General features: G+C 46.5%; 1 protein-coding gene across 1 annotated transcript in view; it reads right to left on the reverse strand.

The window, feature by feature from the left end:
- Positions 1–2,245: 2,245 nt before the first annotated feature.
- CCDC69 (coiled-coil domain containing 69) overlaps positions 2,246–18,823 on the reverse strand; it is a 30,196-nt gene continuing 13,618 nt past the window's right edge. The window contains exons 8-12 of the mRNA XM_021708174.1: positions 7,542–7,615; positions 6,399–6,500; positions 5,504–5,623; positions 3,683–3,780; positions 2,246–2,423 (exon numbers count right to left, since the gene is read on the reverse strand). Of these exons, the coding sequence (XP_021563849.1) occupies positions 2,246–2,423; positions 3,683–3,780; positions 5,504–5,623; positions 6,399–6,500; positions 7,542–7,615 (572 nt within the window). The remainder of the gene's footprint in view (positions 2,424–3,682; positions 3,781–5,503; positions 5,624–6,398; positions 6,501–7,541; positions 7,616–18,823) is intronic.

Here is an 18,823-nt window from a genome sequence, read left to right on the forward strand (position 1 = left end):
CTCACCTCAGCCTCCCAAAGGTGCGGGATTACAGGCTAAGCCACCGAGCCCGGCCCCTTTTCTTACTTTTCGTAAAGAATGTCTTATTATGTTGCCCAGGCTGGCCTTGGACTCCTGGCCTCAAGTGATCCTCCCACCTTTGTCTCCCAGAGCGCTGGGATTACAGGGGTGAGCCAACCAACCAGCCCCAGGATTTATTCTTCAAAGATCCCTGCCACTAGCAGAAGTCCTCAGTGAAGACCCATTCTCCCTCTCCCAGGAAAACACAGAGGCCAAATGAATAAGATGCTGCCAGTTCTCTTGAGTTTTCAGAGCTTGCCTGCCCCAAGTGAGTGAATCGCCTCTCAGATCCACCAAAGGCTGTGTGAGGGAAACCCACTCCCCACACCTTCTCAACTAAAACAATGCTTTCTAAAGTGCATTCTGTACCCTGACATGCTTGTGGGAGAAGAAGCTTGGTCAAAGAGGTTTGGGAAATGCTGGATACTGTGCTTCCTTCTTGGACATTTGAAACACATATTAGCATATGAAAGGTTCTGAAAAGTCCTGCAGGTGGCAGATCTGTTTAGCTTAATGGAACCTAGGGTTTTCCAAAACACTTGGCCCCCAGTCACACCTACTAATGTCCAATAAGCCAGTGTGTCCTGGATGTACTTTTTCATATGGTTTTTTCCATGTGGGCTTCATCCAGGGCCGTCCTCAAGGCTACCACGTCACCTGTTTGACCATGGCTGGAGAAGAGGCGCCATGCTCTCCCGGCTCTACCCCGTCCCTGCTCAGGTGGGGACATGGAGGAATGCAATCACTCTGAACTTCTAGAATTAGAAGCAGAAGACCACGTCCAGGGGAGTGAAGAAGGCAGCTGGGATGACGTGACCATAGAACGACCAATAGAGAATGCAGTATGTCTGTCCCTACGCTGGCCTGGGGTCTGGGGCTGAAGCTGGGAGCCCCAGCAAGGCCCTGTGGCTCCGGTCATGGCAGTTTGCCCCATTGCTAATGAGGGATGGGAGCCTGCTAGAAGATCTTATGAGGTCAGCAGAGCAGGGGTTGTTTGCGAGGTGCTTAGATGAAAACGCTCTGTGCAGGGAGGGTTCTTATCATGGTCTCCAGCAGACCCGAACCTTCCGGAGAAGGATTCAAAACTCACAGACTGCTGGGGCTGGACAGCCTGTCGAGGTCAGTGATTCTGGCCACCCCTTTCACTGATGGGATAGCTGAGGGCCAGACAGGGCTGTGGCCTGAGATTAGCAGCAGTGGGAGAAGTAGAGGCAGAGAGCAGGAGTGAGAGAGAAAGTGGAAATGGGGAGGAAGGTGGGGAGGGGAAGAGACAGACAGTCACAGATCTGATGTTCCCAGAGCTTGGGGAGAAAAAAAGGAGGTCTGGGTGACTGAGGAGGTCTTGGTCTCGACAGTGGGGTCCGTTCTGCACCTCGGGTCCCTACCTGCACAGGGAGGGTTCTCGCTCTGTCTAGAATTTACTCAGACCCGTAAGGGTGGCCCTGTGCCCAGGCAGCACCAAGCATGGAGGGGCAGGAGGGTGGAGGGGGCAAGCCTCGCCAGATAAAGAAGAGGGGCCCTAGCTGCTGTCCCTGGGCCGATCACATTCTGGCCCCGAGAATGGAGCCTCAACCTGGGAGGCTGCCTGGTCCTGCCAGCCCCAAGGGCCTAAGGGACCCCTCTCACCACTGCCACTCGTTTTCCCAGCCTGAGTCATAGAATTTTCCCACCCTCCCCGCAACGCCTAGTCTGACTTCCAGACAGTCCTGGACAGCGACACTGCAGTGACTTTAGTCACCCTCAGTGTTTTAACGGAAGGGTAATCAGCGGCCTATGACAGGAGGCCAGGGCAGAATGGGAACGCCAAGGGCGAAGGTGACAAGTCCACAGGTTGGCAGCAAAGCTGACAAACAGGGACCAGAGGCTGTCTCCTTTTTTGTCAGACAGCGGCTGCCCCTGGGAAGGGCCTCGGAACGTCCTAGATTTGGACAGAGAAGGCGGGGGAAGGACTTCTCCTGCTTACTCACTGGGCCAACTCGAGGCAAGGCACTTCCAGGGCCTTCTCAGCCTCTTGGGTGATTCTGAAAGACCCACCCCGGGCTCTTGGGGCACACACCTGGCTCCCAATCTCACTCCCGCCTCGTTCCTTCCTGGGAAAAGGACCGAGAGACTCCTACTGTCCTCTCTGCAGAGTCCCCGGAGGGAGCTATGACCGCAGGCGGCATGGCGGGCCGGGCCCTGGGCCCTACGTGGTGAGGAAGGAGACCTCGGTGGGTGTGACGGAGGCCAGGGGGAAGGCCGGAGAGGTGCTGGCCCCCAAGACACGATATAGCAGTTCCTCCTTCTCCTGCTGGAGCTGCCTCCGCTGCTGTGCCTCCTTCTCCAGGGCCTCGCGGGTGAGCAGCAGGTCTTCAGAGAGCTGCCTGTGAGCACAGGAGAGCCCAGGGTTGCCCAACCCAGTCCCCAGGCAGTCTTTCCGAGCCGGGCCTCTAGCCTGCCCGGGGGTCCCCATGCCCATGCCTTTTTGCAAGAGGCAGGTCAGTCCGTTGAGGAGCATGGACAGGCAAGCAGCTCTGCGCCGCTCTAGACCTCAGCGGTGCTACTCAGCTGTGTGACCCGGGATGAGTCTCGCTTAATTCGTGTCCTCATTTGCAAAACGGGAATAGAATAATAGGACCTAGTTTGCTGGGCGTGGTGGCTCACGCCTGTAGTCCCAAGCACTTTGGGAGGCCAAGGCTGGAGGATCGCTTGAGCCCAGGAGTTCAACATCAGCCTGAGCAACATAGTGAGACCTTGTCTCTACAAAAAAATAAAAATAAAATGTAAAAATAAAATAAAATGCTGCAGTAAGGATAGCACTCGCTGAGGAAATCCTTCCTCCTGTTACCTGCCACCCCCAGGATAAAGCCTCAGTATCTCATCGATCTCTCCCTGATATGCTCCCATGACTCAGCCTCCTCCCGACTCCAGGACCCCTTTCTCTGGCCTCCTGCCTCTCACCCCTACCCTAGAACCCCCCTCTCAAGATGGCACAGCAAGCCCTCTCCCTACACCCCAGGAGAACTGAGCCCGCACACACATCTCCCCCAGAACCTTCCATACCAGTGGCTCCTCCCAGACTTCCCATCTGTTTCCCCCATTAGAGGAGTTTCTTGGGGGCAGGAGTAGGGCTTACTAGCCTTGCATGCCCGGCATCTAGACCCAGTGCCCAGGACTTAGGAGGTATACCCAGTGCATGCATGTAGAAGAAATACATCCACAGGGAAGCATGGTATAAAAACAAAAACAGCATCCAGTTCTTGAAGTCATTATGAGAATTAGGTGAGGGGACACCTACAGTATTAAGGACGTGTCTGACATGCACTAAGCCCTGAGGACTGACTCATTCCACTTATGCCTGGTGAGCCAGAAGCTTCCTGCTTCCTCTTCCCCATATTGGGCTCTCCCATAGAGCCACTCAGCCAGGACATGACACACAAGTGCTCATCAGGGCACTGGGACTTTGGTTTCCAGGTAGGGCTGATCCCACGGGTTTCTTGATTCCCAAGGAAGGAACAGCCACAGATGCGAGACAGGCCCTGGGCCCACCTGCCATCCAGTCCCTGGGTTCCCTGAGACTCTCCCAACTTGAGATTTTGGTAAAAGGCTGGAGACGGAGGAAAGGAGGCAGTAGGATGGTTACCTTGACAGGGCCGCCTGGTTCTGGCCTCGGGCCTGGAGGTCCTCGTTCTCCTGCTGCAGGGTGGTGACTTTGTCCTCCAATGCCAGGTTTTCTTCTCTCTGTAGCAAATTGGAAGATTGAACGCTGTCACACTCACGAGACAGCACCTGCTGCCACCTCCCCTTCCGTGGTCACTGAAAGCATTGGTTCATTCTGGGCTAGATGTTACATTTCACGGAGCAATAAGATAACTTAAAAAATAAAGCCGGGCTCGGTGGCTCAGCCTGTAATCCCGTGCGTTTGGGAGGCTGAGGTGAGTGGACTGCCTGAGCCCGCGGGTTCGAGACCCACCTGGGCAGCGAGACCTCATCTCTACAATAAATCAAAAAATCAGCCAGACGTGGTAGCGCATGCCTGTAATTCCGGCTACTCGGAAGGCTGAGGCGGAAGGATCGCCGGAGCCCAGCAGGTCGAGGCTGCGGTGGCCGGGAGCAGCCACTGCACTTCAGTCTGGGCGACAGAGTGAGACTCCAACTCAAAAAAATAAAATAAAATAAAATAAATAAAACAAAGGAGTTGACAAAGGGCTACTGACTTTAATTCTGCCACAGGAAAATATTAAAAGAGAACACAGCCACTACCATCTCACATTCTCGTTGGTTCACAGAAGAAAGGATATGTTTTGTTCTCCAAAAATCGGAAGGATATGATCGACATAATAAAATCAAGTTTGTCTGTTATGTGTTTCCACAAAAATGGTTGAATAACATCTATAAGGAATGTTGGATCTGATTAAGATATAGGCTGTGTGGCACCCGGCAGGCCAGGGTAACTTCTTCCAGAGCAACAGAATCTCTGCTTGGACTCAGCTCTAGGTTCTGGGGGTCTCTGCTCTCCTGTGTCCTCAATGTCCACTGCTCCCTGCCTCTGTCGTTGCCGACACTGACCTTACTCCTATAGGAATGTCTGTCTGGCCGTTCAGCCCAGCCTTGCCCAAGTTACTGACAGGAGTAGCCAAGAAAAGCACAGGCCTAGCCAGGCTGGTCTCACAGCTGTACTCCCAGCACTTTGGGAGGCCGAGGCAGGAGGATTAAGCCCAGGAGCTCAAAATCAGCCTGGGCAACATAGTGAGACCTCATCTCTACAAAAAATGAAAAAATATTAGCTGAGTATGATGTGGGCACCTACAATCCCTGTTATTCAGGAAGCTGAGGTGGGAGGATGGTTTGAGTTTAGGAACTGGAAGCTGCAGTGAGCTATGATCGAGTAACTTCAGCCTGGGCGACACAGCGAGACCCTGTCTCCAAGTGAATAAGTAAATAAATACACAAGAAAAGCACAGGATGGCCGGGCACAGTGGCTCACGCCTACAATCCCAGCACTTTGGGAGGCTGAGGTGAGAGGACTGCCTGAGCCCACGGGTTTGAGATCAGCCTAGGGAACTTGGCAAGACCTCATCTTTACAATAAATAAAAAAAACTAGCCAGTTGTGGTGGTGTGTGACTGTAGTTCCAGCTACTTGGAAGGCTGAGGCCTGAGACCAGCAGGTAGAGGAGGCGGTGGCCGTGAGCATGCCACTGCACTTCAGCCTGGACGACAGAGTGAGACACCAACTCAAGAAAAAAAAACAAAACAAAGCAAAGCACAGGACTAGATTAGGAGCCCCTGCTGGACCCAGACTGACCACAGATTAACCTCGGCTAGTCAGTGTGGGTGACAGGGCACAACTGGAGTGGAAAAGTCCAGGCCCTCTTCAAGCCATCTCCCCCCATGTGCTTTCCAAAGGCAATGCCCAGGAAGCATGAGCCTGAGGCTGCATCCCCGTGATCCCCAGCCACAGACCAGTGTTCCCATGAGGACCAGTCGCTTGTCCAGCTCACGAATCCGCTCATTCTTCATCTCGATGACGAAATGCAGACTCTCCAGCTCCTGCTCCCAGAACGGGCCGGGCCTCCCATATTCCTAGACAGGGACAGAGTGACCTCATGAGACCAGCAGGCAGAGAAGGGCATGGGCTACCCTCTCTGGCCCATTCTGCCATCGACTTACAATTGGCTTTCACAAGTCACCCTCCTCTCCCAGCTCAGGTCAGTGCTTGAGATTATTGTTATACCCTCATAATACCGTGTGAGGCACGTACTAGTACCCACAGAGAGGAGACTGTGGTTTAGACAGGCTGAGCCACTCGTACCAAGTGGCAGAGTTATTTCTTTATTTATTTATGGGAGAGCGTCTTACTCGGTCACCCAAGCTGGAGTACAGTGGTGCAATCATAGATCACTGTAGACTCCAACTCCTGGATTCAAGGGATCCTCCTACCTGAGCCTCTGAAGTAGCTGGGACTATAGGCACATACCCCTGTACCCAGCTAATTTTTAAGTTTTATGCAGGGATGGAGTCTTGCTATGTTGCCCAGGCTGGTCTTGAACTTCTGGGCTAAAGCAAGCCTCACTCCTCGGCCTACCAAAGTGCTGGGATTATAAGTGTGAACCACCATGCCCCACCTAAATTGTACTTTTGCTATTTGCACCGAGTTCTCTTTGAACCCAGAGACTGAGCACTTGGCTGCTCTCTGAGCCTCATTTTCCCCATCAGTGAGATGATTCCAAGTCCTTGTGAAGGTAAAAGCATCAGGTCTGAGCCTTGCCCTTGAAGAAGGACTGGGCCTTCTGGTTGCCTAGTTCTGACCTCCCTGGAGATTCATGGGGGAAAGGCCCCTGGAGGTACTGCCACCTACCAGGATATGCTTCTTATAGTCTTGTCCTAGACTGGACTCCTCCACCCTCTGCATCTTGGCCTGGAAGGCTTCCAGCTGTGAAGTCAGTCCGGCTATGGTCTCCTGGGGAAGGAAGCGGGAAGGAGCTGGTCAAAGCCTGCTTCATACAGGCCATAGGTAGATGTCACCACATTCCAGAGGGAACAGTCGGGGATGCTTCAGTCTATCTCTAGTATACCCCACATGGCAGTGCAGGATTAATCTACTTCAACCCCTGCTGGAAACATACCAGCCCGATCCTTTGCTAAAAGGTTTTTAATGGCTCCCCATACTCTTGGGGACAATAGCCTGGTGTTCAAGAGTAGTGCTAGCCTGGCATTCAAAGCCCATCAGAACCAGGCTCAGGGAACTCTTCCAGTCTCACCTCTCACTGCTCCCTCTACAAATCCTCTCCTGCAGACAAACACCACAGAACTCCCCAGCTACAAGGTGCATTCTGGTCTCCAGATGTATCCCCTTCCAAGAGGTTCCTCTACCTAGACCTTGACCATGGCCTTTAGGATAAACACCACCCCTTAAAATGGCTCAGGACTCCCACTCTGGCCTGTGCCCACTTCTGCAGCCTCAACTCCATCTTCCACTCCCACTCCTACCCAAGGCATCCTGGACTCTTGCAGTTCCTTGTATTCCTAATTCTTTCCCTCTTCCCTCTCGGCTTTTGAACACATCGCTTGCTTTCGGCTTGGGATACCCTTCCTACTCTTCGAATTTCAGCCTGTCCTTCAAATTCCAGCTCAGCTCTCCCTCCTCCAGGAAGTCTTCCCTGAGCAGCCAAACGGAGTCAGATGCTTCCTTTCCTGCTTTCATGGCTTCCTTGCATCCACCCACTGGTCTAACCACACCATGGTAGCTGTCCTGCACCATCTCCAGGATGCTCTCAACAATCCGTGGAAAGACAGGCCAGCCCTAATCTCTAACTGAGCCCTCCTGAGCTAATAGCCTGGTCACCCCATCAAGGAGTTCAGATACATGGAAGATAATCTCCTCCATCCCTCACTGCCAGGTGGAGGCCAACAGTTTTGGCTCTTTGGGGCTATCCTCGCTGCCTCCCTTCAGACCCTCCTATACCCTCACTGGAGATTGACACAGCCCAGTCCCTCTTACCTGCAGGGCATCCTTGTTCTCTTGGAAGGAGTGAGTAAGGGCTTCCTTCTCCTGTTCGTATGAGGCCCGGAGAACTGAGGGGAGAGGAGAACTCCACAAGCTCAGATACTTTTACCCAAAGCAGGCACCTTGAGGGTCAGAAATGTCCAGATGATCATCTGGGGCCAATAGGGGTCAGGGGTCTGGGAATGGTTTTACTCATCCTTTTTTTTTTTTGAGTTGGAGTCTCACTCTGTTGCCCAGACTGGAGTACAGTGGCTGCTCTTGGCCACCGCAGCCTCGACCTGCTGGGCTCCGGCGATCCTTCTGCCTCAGCCTTCCAAGTAGCTGGAATTACAGGCATGCGCTACCACAACCGGCTAATTTTTTGATTTATTGTAGAGACGAGGTCTCGCTGCCCAGGCGGGTCTCGAACCCGTGGGCTCAGGCAATTCACTCACCTCAGCCTCCCAAAGGCACGGGATTACAGTTACTCATCCTTCTATCTCCTAGGCTCACTTGGGGGCTATGCTAGAAATATACTAGGTATTTAAGAAAAACTAATAGAAATGGAAACCAATTATATCCTGGGAGGAATCCAACCAGACTGTGGGTGCCACCCACATCCTGCCAAGGCTCCAAAATTCTTGCAGCAAGCTTGTGTCAATTCTTTGTAAGCTGGGCTAGTTGAATCATCAAATCATTAGTTGTTAAACCAAAGCACAAGACTGCAGTAAGAACACTGGATCTGTGGCCAGGAAACTTACCTTATCCTGGCTCTGCTTCTCAAAACTGAGAGATCTTGAGAAGATCACATCAAACATCTAAAAGTCCTGCTGCCCCAATTGTGAAATGGGGTCAATAAGCCTGGTTTAGCCAGGTTCGGTGGCTCAGCCTGTAATCCCGGACCTTTGGGAGGCTGAGGTAAATGGATTGCCTGAGCCCACGGGTTCGAGACCCGCCTGGGCAGCGAGACCTCATCTCTACAATAAATTAAAAAAAAATCAGCCGGGCATAATAGCGCATGCCTGTAATTCTGGCTACTTGGAAGGCTGAGGCGGAAGGATCGCCGGAGCCCAGCAGGTCGAGGCTGCGGTGGCCGGGAGTGGCCACTGCACTCCAGTCTGGGCGACCGAGTGAGACTCCAACTCAAAAAAAATAAAAAATAAATAAATAAATAAGCCTGGTCTGGTTGTCTTTAAGGGGTGCAGACCACATGAGAAAGGGACATGCAAGGGATTTCCAGACAAGGCAATGCTGGGGTGGCCATGAGCGTGCCACTGCACTTCAGCCTGGACAACGGAGTGAGACTCCAGCTCAAAAAAAAAAAAAAAAGAATTATTAACAGAGTTTTTAACATGGCCATTATAAAAATACTCTAAGAAGTAAGGGTATTTCCCATTGAAGGAAAAAAAAGATAAAAGGAAAAAAAAAGTAAGAATGAATCCATTTTTTTGTTTGTTTGTTTTTGAGTTCGAGTCTCACTCTGTTGCCCAGACTGGAGTGCAGCGGCAAGATCCCACTCGCTGCAGCCTCGCCCTCCGGGGCTTCAGTGATCCTTCCACCTCAGCCTTCCAAGTAGCTGGAACTACAGGCATGCACTACCATGCCCGGTTACTTTTTTATTTATTGTAGAGATGAGGTCTTACCAAGTTACCCGGGAGGGTCTCGAACTCGCAGGCTCAGTCAATCCACTTGCCTCGGCCTCTCAAAGTGCTGGGATTACAGGCTGACCCACCGAGTCTGGCCCACTCTTTTTTTTTTTGAGTCAGAGTCTCACTCTGTCACCCAGGCTGGAATGCAGTGGCACTCTCATGGCCACCCCAGCGTCGGCCTGCTGGGCTCAGGCAATCCCTCTGCCTCAGCCTTCCAAGTAGCTAGAGTTACAGGTATGTACCACCAGGGTCGGCTAATTTTAATTTATTGTAGAGATAAGGTCTCACCATATTGCTCAGGCTGGTCTCAAACCCGTGGTCTGAGGCAATCCTCTCTCCTCAGCCTCCCACAGTGCTGGGATTATAGGCAAGAACTACCATGCCTGACTGAATCCACTCTTATAAAGAATAGAAAAATAGAAAATCTTTGCAAATAAATAGAGATATTAGCAACAAACAAACAGCCTAGACAACAATAGCGAGACCTTGTCTTTACAGAGAATAAAAAAAAAAATTAGCCAGGCATGGTAGTGTGCGCCTGTAGTCCTAGTTACTTGGAAGGCTGAGGTGGAAGGATCGCCTGAGCCCAAGGCTTCGGTGAGCTATGAGCGTGCCACTGCACTCCAGCCTGGGCGACGGAGTGAGATCCTGATGACAATGATGATGACAATTAAGGAGGAGGAAGACAAGGAGGAGGAGGAAGAGGAAGCAGCAGCAACAAATAAGTTGTAGAGCTAAAAAATGCAATAAATGAAATAAAAGCTCACAGGGTGAAGTCAATAGCAGAAAGACTATGACATAAGAAAGAGTCAGTGAATTTCAAGATAGACCAATAGAAATGATCCAATCTGAACAACACAGAGAAAAAAAGACTGGAAAACAAATGAACAGAGCCTTAGGGACCTGTAAGACAACTGCATGATGTCTAACATTTATATCATCAAAATCAAAGGTGAAGAGGAGAAAGAGTGCATTGCAGAAAAATTTATTTGAAGATAAAATGGTTGAATATGTGCCCAAAAAGGCAAAACATAAACCTACAAATTAAAGCAGCTCACTGAACTCCAAAGCAAATCTAAAGAAATCCACTCCCAGACACAACATTTCTGAGAGCTAATGGCACAGAAAATATCTGGATGGAACCAGAAAAAAAGTGCTACATTACTTATAGGGAACAAAAGCTTGAATGACTGTGTAGTTCTCTTCAGAAACCTTAGAGACTAGAAGGAAGAAGAAAATCTAAAGACTGCTGAAATAAAATAACTATAAACCCAGAATCCTATATCCAGTGAAACTATCCTTCAGAAAAGAAGGTGAAATAAAGACATTCTCACATGAAGGAAAACTAAAAATCTGTCACCAGCAGATATGCTCTAAGAGAGCTGCTAAGGGAAATTATTCAAATGATACCAGAGGGGAACTTGAAACTCCAAGAAAGGAGGAAGAATAACAGAACTGGTCCACACAATAGACTATCTTATTTTCTTGAGTTCTTTAAAATATGATTGATGGCCGGGAGCAGCGGCTCAAGCCTGTAATCCTAGCACTTTGGGAGGCCGAGGCAAGAGGATTGTCTAAGCCCGCAGGTTTGAGACCAGCCCGGGCAACATGGTGAGACCTCGTCTCCACAATAAATCAAAAAATTAGCCGGGTGTGATAGCACACGCCTGTGGTTCTGGCTACTTGGAAGGTTGAGATGGAAGGATCACCTAAGCCCAGAAGGTCAATGCTGGGGTGACTGTGAACATGCCACTGCACTCCAGTCTGGGCAACAGAGTGAGACTCCAACTCAAAATAATAATAATAATAATAATGGTGACAATGACGACTAAGAGCAAAAATTATAACACTGTCTGATGGGGGTATTCAGTATATATAGATGCAAAAAGAGACAAGTATAATAAAAACAGCAGAGGACAGAAAAATCCACACTATGGTAAAACCTCTCCTTTTATTTAATGTGGTAAAACAGCAATTCTAAGTAGGCTGCTAAGTAAGTGTTATCATCATCCTTAGAGTAATCACTTAATACAAAACTATACAAATAGATGTAGTAAGAAAGACAATAGGTAAATTGAAAGGGAATACTGAAAAAATATTCAAATGCTCCCAAAGAAAGCAGGCAAGGGGAAATAGAGGCTACAGAAGAGAGAGAACAAGCAAAACAAATACTACAACCATAGACCTAATATAACCATGTCAATAACAACATTAATGGTCTAAACACATCAAATAAAAGAATATGTCAGGGCCAGGCGTGGTAGCACATGCCTATAATCCTAGCACTTTGGGAGGTTGAGGTGAGAGGACTGCCTGAGTCCATGGGTTCAAGACCATCCTGGGCAACTTGGTGAGACCTCATCTCTACAATTAAAAGAAAAAATTTTACAGGCTTTGTGGCGTGTGCCTGTAGTTCCGGCTACTAGGAAGGCTGAGATGGAAGGATCACCTAAGCCTAGCAGGTTGAGGCTGCGGTGGCCATGAGTGTGTGCCACTGCATACCAGCCTGGGCGACAGAGTGAGACTCCAGCTCAAATATATATATATATATATTTATTTATTATATTATTTATTATTTATTTATTTATATATAAATAAATATATATATATATACACACACTTATGTCAGAATGGACTTAGAAAATAACAACTATGTGTTGTCTACAACAAACTCATTTAAAATATATGTCATAGGTTAAAAGTAAAAGGTTGGAGGAAGAAACAAATCACAAGAAAGCTTTCTCTTTATTTATTTATTTATTTTTTTAGTTGGAGTCTCACTCTGTTGCCTAGAGTGCAGTGGCCACTCCCGGCCACCACAGCCTCGACCTGCTGGGCTCCAGCAATCTTTCCGCCTCAGCCTTCCAAGTAGCCGGAATTACAGGCATGTGCTACCACGCCCAGCTGATTTTTTAATTTATTGTAGAGATGAGGTCTCGCTGCCCAGGCGGGTCTCAAACCCGTGGGCTCAGACAATCCTCTCACCTCAGCCTCCCAAAGGCGCGGGATTACAGGCTGAGACACTGAGCTCGGCTACACGAAAGCTTTCATGGCAGATTCATTTCAGACGGAGAACTCAAAGGAGAAATAGACTAACATACGTTATAGTTGGACACTTCAACACTCCTCAGCATTCCATACAAAACATAGACAGAAAATCAGCAAGAATATAGAACTGAACACCATCACCAACCAAACTTAATCTAATTGATTTATTTGTAAAATCCTCAACCTAACACTAGCAGAATACACATTCTTTTCAAGTATACACGAAACATTCACAAGATGGAGTGTATCCTGAGTCATAAAACAAATTGTAACAAATTATAAAAGGAGCAGAATGCAAACTATGTCCCCTGACTATGGAATCAAATAGGAAATCATTAACAGAAAGGTATCCAGAAAAATCTCCAAACACTTGGAAGTATACGTCTACATATTTAATGCGAAAGAGGAAGTCTCAAGGAAAATTAGAAAATAATTGGAACTTGACAAAAATGAAAATAAAAAATATGAATTTGTGGGATGCAGATAAAGCAGTGTTTAGGGGCAAATTTGTGGCATTAACTGCTTATAACAGAAAAGGAGGATGGTCTCTAATTAATAATCTAAGCTATAACCTAAGAAATCAGAAAAAGAAGAGCTAACAAAACATAAGCAAGTAGCAGGAAGGAAACAAAAATAACAGAAATAATTGAGATCAAAAATAGGAAAAAAAAATCAGTACAATCATCAAAAACTGGTTCTTTGAAATCATACAATTGATAACCTTAAGCAAGATTGACAAAGAAAAAAGAGACCACATAAATTACCAAGATTAGGAACAAAATATCATTACAGGTTCAGCAAACAATGAACAATTCTACACACATAAATTTTACAACTTGGATGAAATGTACCATTCCTCAAAAATAAAATACTACCCAAGCTCCTCATCTGTGTGTGTGTGTGTGTGTGTGTGTGTGTGTGTGTGTCTGTGTGTGTATCCTGAACATTCCTATAACTATCAAAGAAATGGAGTTTATAAATAAATACTTTCTGGAAAAGAAATGTTCAAGCACAGATGATTTTATTGACAAATTTTACTAGATATTTAAAAATGATATATCACCAATTTGACATCATTTCTTCCAGAAACAGAAGAAGAGGACATATTTCCCAACTCATTCCATGGGGCAAATTTTACCCTAATACTAAAGTCAGACAGATGGTATAAGGAAACTATAGACCAATATTCCTCATGAACACAGACAAAAGACATCCTCAGTATAATATTAGCAATTCAAATTCAGCAATATATAAAAAGAGTAATATAGCCGGGTGCGGTGGCTCAAGTCTGTAATCCCAGCACTTTGGGAAGCTGAGGTGAGAGGATTACCTGAGACCAGGGGTTCGAGACCAGCCTGGGCAACTTGGCGAGACCTCATCTCTACAATAAATCTAAATATTAGCCGGGCATGGTGGCACATGCCTGTGGTTCCAGTTACTTAGCAGGCTGAGGTGGAAGTATTGCCTGAGCCCAGCAGATTGAGGCTGCAGTGGCCATGAGTGTGCCACAGCACTCCAGCCTGGGTGACAGAGTGAGACTCCAATCCCCCCCAAAAAAGAGTAATATACCACAACCAAGTGGAGTTTACATCAGGAATGCAAGGCTAGTTCAATACAGTTGGCCTTCCATATCTGTAGTTCCCATGTGTGGATTCAAACAAGTGTGGATGAATTAAAAGTATTTGAAAAAAAAAAGAAAAATAACCATACAGTACTATATAGTATAACAACTATTTACATAGTATTTGCATTGTATTAAGTATTGTAAGTAATCTAGAGATGATTTAAAGCATATGGGAGGGTCTATATAGGTTATATACAAATATCACACCAGTTTATATAAGGGACTTGAGCATTTCTAGATTTTGATATCTGAGGTGGGTCTTAGACCCAATCCCCCATAGACACTTAGGGACAACTGTATTCGAAAACTCAAATCGATGAAATCCATGATATTAATAATCTAAAGAAGAAAAACCATATAATTATAAGGATCACAGATCTAAACATAAAACCTAAAACCATATATATTTTTGAAGAAAATAAAGGAGAAAATGTTTACCCAGGGCTTAGCAAAGAGTTTACATATATAACACCAAAGGTATAATCAAGAAAATAAATAAATAAATACGAATATCACAATTGAAAGCTATGCTTTGTGAAGGACATTATTAAGAGAATAAAAACAACCTTAGACTAGGAAAAAATATTTGCAAATACAAAGAACTCATCTAAAATATATAAACATCTCTCAAAACTCAACAGTAAAAAGGAACAAACTAATTAAAATGGGAAAAGACCTGAACAGACACTTGACCAAAGAGGCTATCCAGACAATAAAAAAAGCCCATGAAAAGATGTTCAACATCATTAGTCACGACTGAAATGCAAATTAAACCTTTGATGAGATAACCCTGCATGCCTACCAGAATAGCTAAAATAAAAAACATTGACAACAACAAGTGTTGGCAAGAAGCAGGAACTGTGGCACTCATAAATCACTGATGGTAATGTAAAATGAGGGTCACTCTGGAAACTTTAGCCATTTCTCATAAAGCTAAACATATACTTATGATATGACTGGACAATACTACTCGTGCATATTTACTCAAGGGACATGAAAACTTATGTCCACACAAAAACCTGTATATGAGTGCAAGAGCGACTCTATTCAAAATCACCTCAAACTGGAAACAAAACGTCCTGCAACAATGAGTAAACAGGATACTACTCAAGCAATGAAAAGGAACAGATCATTGAGCCATGTAACAATTTGAATGAATCTTGAAGGCATCGTGATGACTGAAAGAAGCCAGCAGAAGAAACCACACTGTATTACTTCATTATATAATAGCCTCAGACAGACAAAACTAGAGTAATGGAGAACAGATCAGTGGTTGCCAGGGTTGTGGGGGAAGGATGTGAGTACAGGGTTGTCTGAGAGAGTTTGGGGGGCAATGAAACTGTTTTTGTATCCTGATTGTGGTGATGGTTACAAGAATCTATACATGTGATAAAATTTATGAAACTGTACAGCCTCAAAGGAGGCAATTTTATTACATGATAACTTGAAAACATCAAAAAAAAGAAGACAACCAAGAGTCATTGAATGTGAGGAACCACCATTAATCTGAGCTGTGCACCTCTCCCTATATAAAACCTCACACAATTCCACCATGCTATGCTTTTAGTCATCCATCTAGTACACACTTATGTAGCACTTAATATATGCCACGCAATTTAAAAATAACTATAAAAGAATTATGATTGGTGGGAAGAACTCAAGATAGGCAATCCTCTCCCCTCTGTGTTTTACAGTAAGAAATTTTTTCTTTTTTTAAAATAGAGACAGGGTCTTGCTATGTTGGGGGATGGTTTTGAACTCCTGGGCTCAAGCCATCCTCCCATTTTGGCATCCCAAAGTGCTGGGATTACAGGGGTGAGCCACCACACCTCGCCATAGTAGGTCATTTTTCTAATCAATATATTTATAACACTAGAAAGAATACTGAAATAGTGCTTGGAGAACAAAATTGTTCTTGCATAAAGGCTTGTGAAGTAGGGAAGGTAGACTGTAAAGATAGAAACGAAACAGAGACTCAAGGAGGTTTGCAGTCCCAGTTCAACAGGGTGTGGTGGTATTAAAGCACAATTTTTCACATTTCCAGGCGAGGGCTTTAATTCTATTTCACAATGTTTTGTGCTGATGTTGCAATATGTTTCAAGATTCTTAAAATTGTTCAGACCTCTGTTCTAGTTATTTCATTTTGGGACATCTAAAAATATAATGTGAAATGTGGGTACCTATTTATGCAAAAGACATTTAAAGCAGTGTTGTTTAGGCTAAAATCTACATGTCTAGATTTGTAAGAAATTAAGAAAGCCCTTTATGTTACTGTCTTGCCTTGATAAAATTTTACATAATTACTTGAAAAAATGTTTCATACAATGCTAAATGTAAGGAATGGGATACAAATTTTTATATATATAATAATCATGCCTGGGCACTGTGGCTCATGCCTGTGATCTCAGCATTTTGTGGGGCTGAGACAGGGGATTGCTTGAGGCCAGGAGTTTGAGACCAGTCTGGGCAACATAGTGAGACCTTGTTTCTTTAAAAGTAAATAAATAAATAAATAAAATAATCATAACCATATTTTTAAAAGATAAATAATTCTGGGAAAGAGTCACAAATAGTGGTGATGAAATAAAAAGTCAATAAATAATTTTCTTTTTCTTTTTTTTTTTTGAGTTGGAATCTCACTCTGTCACCCAGGCTAGAGTACAGTGGCATACCCATGGCCACTGCAACCTCGACCTGCTGGGCTCAGGGGATCCTTCCGCCTCAGCCTTATTTATTTATTTATTTATTTATTTATTTATTTATTGTAGAGATGAGGTCTCACCAAGTTGCCCAGGCTGGTCTCGAATCTGTGGGCTCAGGCAATCCTCTCACCTAGGCCTCCGCCTCAGCCTTATTTATTTATTTATTTATTTTATTGTAGAGATGAGGTCTCACCAAGTTGCCCAGGCTGGTCTCGAACCTGTGGGCTCAGGCAATCCTCTCACCTAGGCCTCCCAAAATGCCGGGATTATAGACGTGAGCCACAGTGCCTGGCCTGGTACAGCATTTTCAAGGTCAAGTTCAATAGCATAAAAAATAAACATAATCTTCTCCAAAGAAGACATGCAAATGTCCCAAGAAGCACATGAAAAGTTGTTCGACAAAACCAGGAATTAGAGAAAAGCCAAAGTCAATCACAGTCATAATGAGATACCACTTCACACTCACTAGGATGGAAGCAATAATCATAATGCAAGATGACAAGTGTTGATAAGGATGTGGCATTACTGGAACTCTTATGCATTGCTGGTGGGGCCATGAAGTGGCATGGCCACAGTAGAAAACAGTTTGACAGGTTCTTATGAAGCTAAGCTCAGAGTCAGCTTACAACCCAGCAATCCACTCTTGGGTGTGTGCCCAGGGGAAGTGAGCACAGCTGTGCCAGCAGGCACCTGTGTTGCTGGCATAGCCACAGGGGGTCATGGGGGAGGCAGCCCGTGGCCATCCACTGATGAGCGGGTCAAGTGTGGCGTGTCGGTGCAATGGAATATTATTCGGCCATGAAAAGAAACAGAGAAGCCGGGCTTGGTGGCTCGGCCTGTAATCCCATGCCTTTGGGAGGCTGAGGTGAGAGGATTGTCTGAGCCCGCGGGTTCGAGACCTGCCTGGGCAGTGAGACCTCATCTCTACAATAAATCAAAAAATCAACCGGGTGTGGTAGCGCATGCCTGTAATTCCGGCTACTTGGAAGGCTGAGGTGGAAGGATCGCCGGAGCCCAGCAGGTCGAGGCTGTGGTGGCCGGGAGCGGCCACTGCACTCCAGTCTGGGCGACAGAGTGAGACTCCGACTCAAAAAAATAAAAAGAAACGGAGGACAGGTAAATGCTGCAAGAGGAAAAGCCTTATGCCAGGCATGGGGTATCATGCAGCGTGTACCATGCCATTTCCTTTTTTTGAGTTGGGGTCTAACTCTGTCACCCAGGCTGGAGTGCAGTGGCAGAATCACAGCTCTCTGTAGCCTCGATCTCTTGGGCTCCAGCAATCCTTCCGCCTCAGCCTCCTGAGTAGCTAGAACTACAGGCAAGAGTCACCATGCCTGGCTAATTTTTCACTATGCTGCCCAGGTCTCAAACTCCTGGGCTCAGGCAATCCTCCCGCCTTGGCCTCCCATAGCGCTGGGATTACAGGTGTGAGCCACCATGCCCAGCTAATTTCTTTCTTTTTCTTTTTTCTTTTTTTTTTTTGAGTTGGAGTCTCACTCTGTTGCCCAGACTGGAGTGCAGTGGCACACTCCCGGCCACCGCAGCCTTGACCTGTTGGGCTCCGGCGATCCTTCCACCTCAGTCTTCCAAGTAGCTGGAACTATAGACGCACGCCACAACGGCCGGCTAGTTTTTGTGATTTATTGTAGAGATGCGGTCTCACCAAGTTTCCCGGGCTGGTCTTGAACCCCCGGGCTCAGGCAATCCTCTACCCTTGGCTTCCCAAAGTGCTGGGATTACTGGCTGAGCCACCACATTTGGCCACTTGGCTAATTTATATGAGTGTCCAGTAGGAGGGCTGTGGAGACAGACAGTGGATCAGTGATTGCCAGGGGCAGGCAGGAGGCCGTGGGGGTGACAGCTTGGTGGGTATAGGGTTTCCTTCTGGAGTGCTGAGAGTGTTCTGGAACTAGTACCGATGACGGCTGAGTGGCACTGTGAATGTACTAAATGTCACTAATGGTATAACTTACTTATGCCTGTTTTCCCAAATTAAAAAGTGTATACACACATAAACTGCCACACCAATTCTACCAGGACATTATTCTAAAGATGAAGTCATGAATGTGACAAAGATTTGTACAAAACGGGCTCCTTGTGTACGTATCATTGCAGTTGTAAATAATGGCAAGCATTTGTTTTTTTTGAGTTAGAGTCTCACACTGTCGCCCAGGCTAGAGGGCAGTGGCACGCTCCCAGCCACCACAGCCTTGACCTGCTGGGCTCCGGCGATCCTTCTGCCTCAGCCTTCCAAGTAGCCAGAACTACAGGCAC

The sequence above is a fragment of the Carlito syrichta genome, unplaced genomic scaffold, assembly GCF_000164805.1.
Source record: "Carlito syrichta isolate Samal-C Ts95f unplaced genomic scaffold, Tarsius_syrichta-2.0.1 Scaffold131799, whole genome shotgun sequence".
Taxonomy (NCBI): Eukaryota; Metazoa; Chordata; class Mammalia; order Primates; family Tarsiidae; genus Carlito; species Carlito syrichta.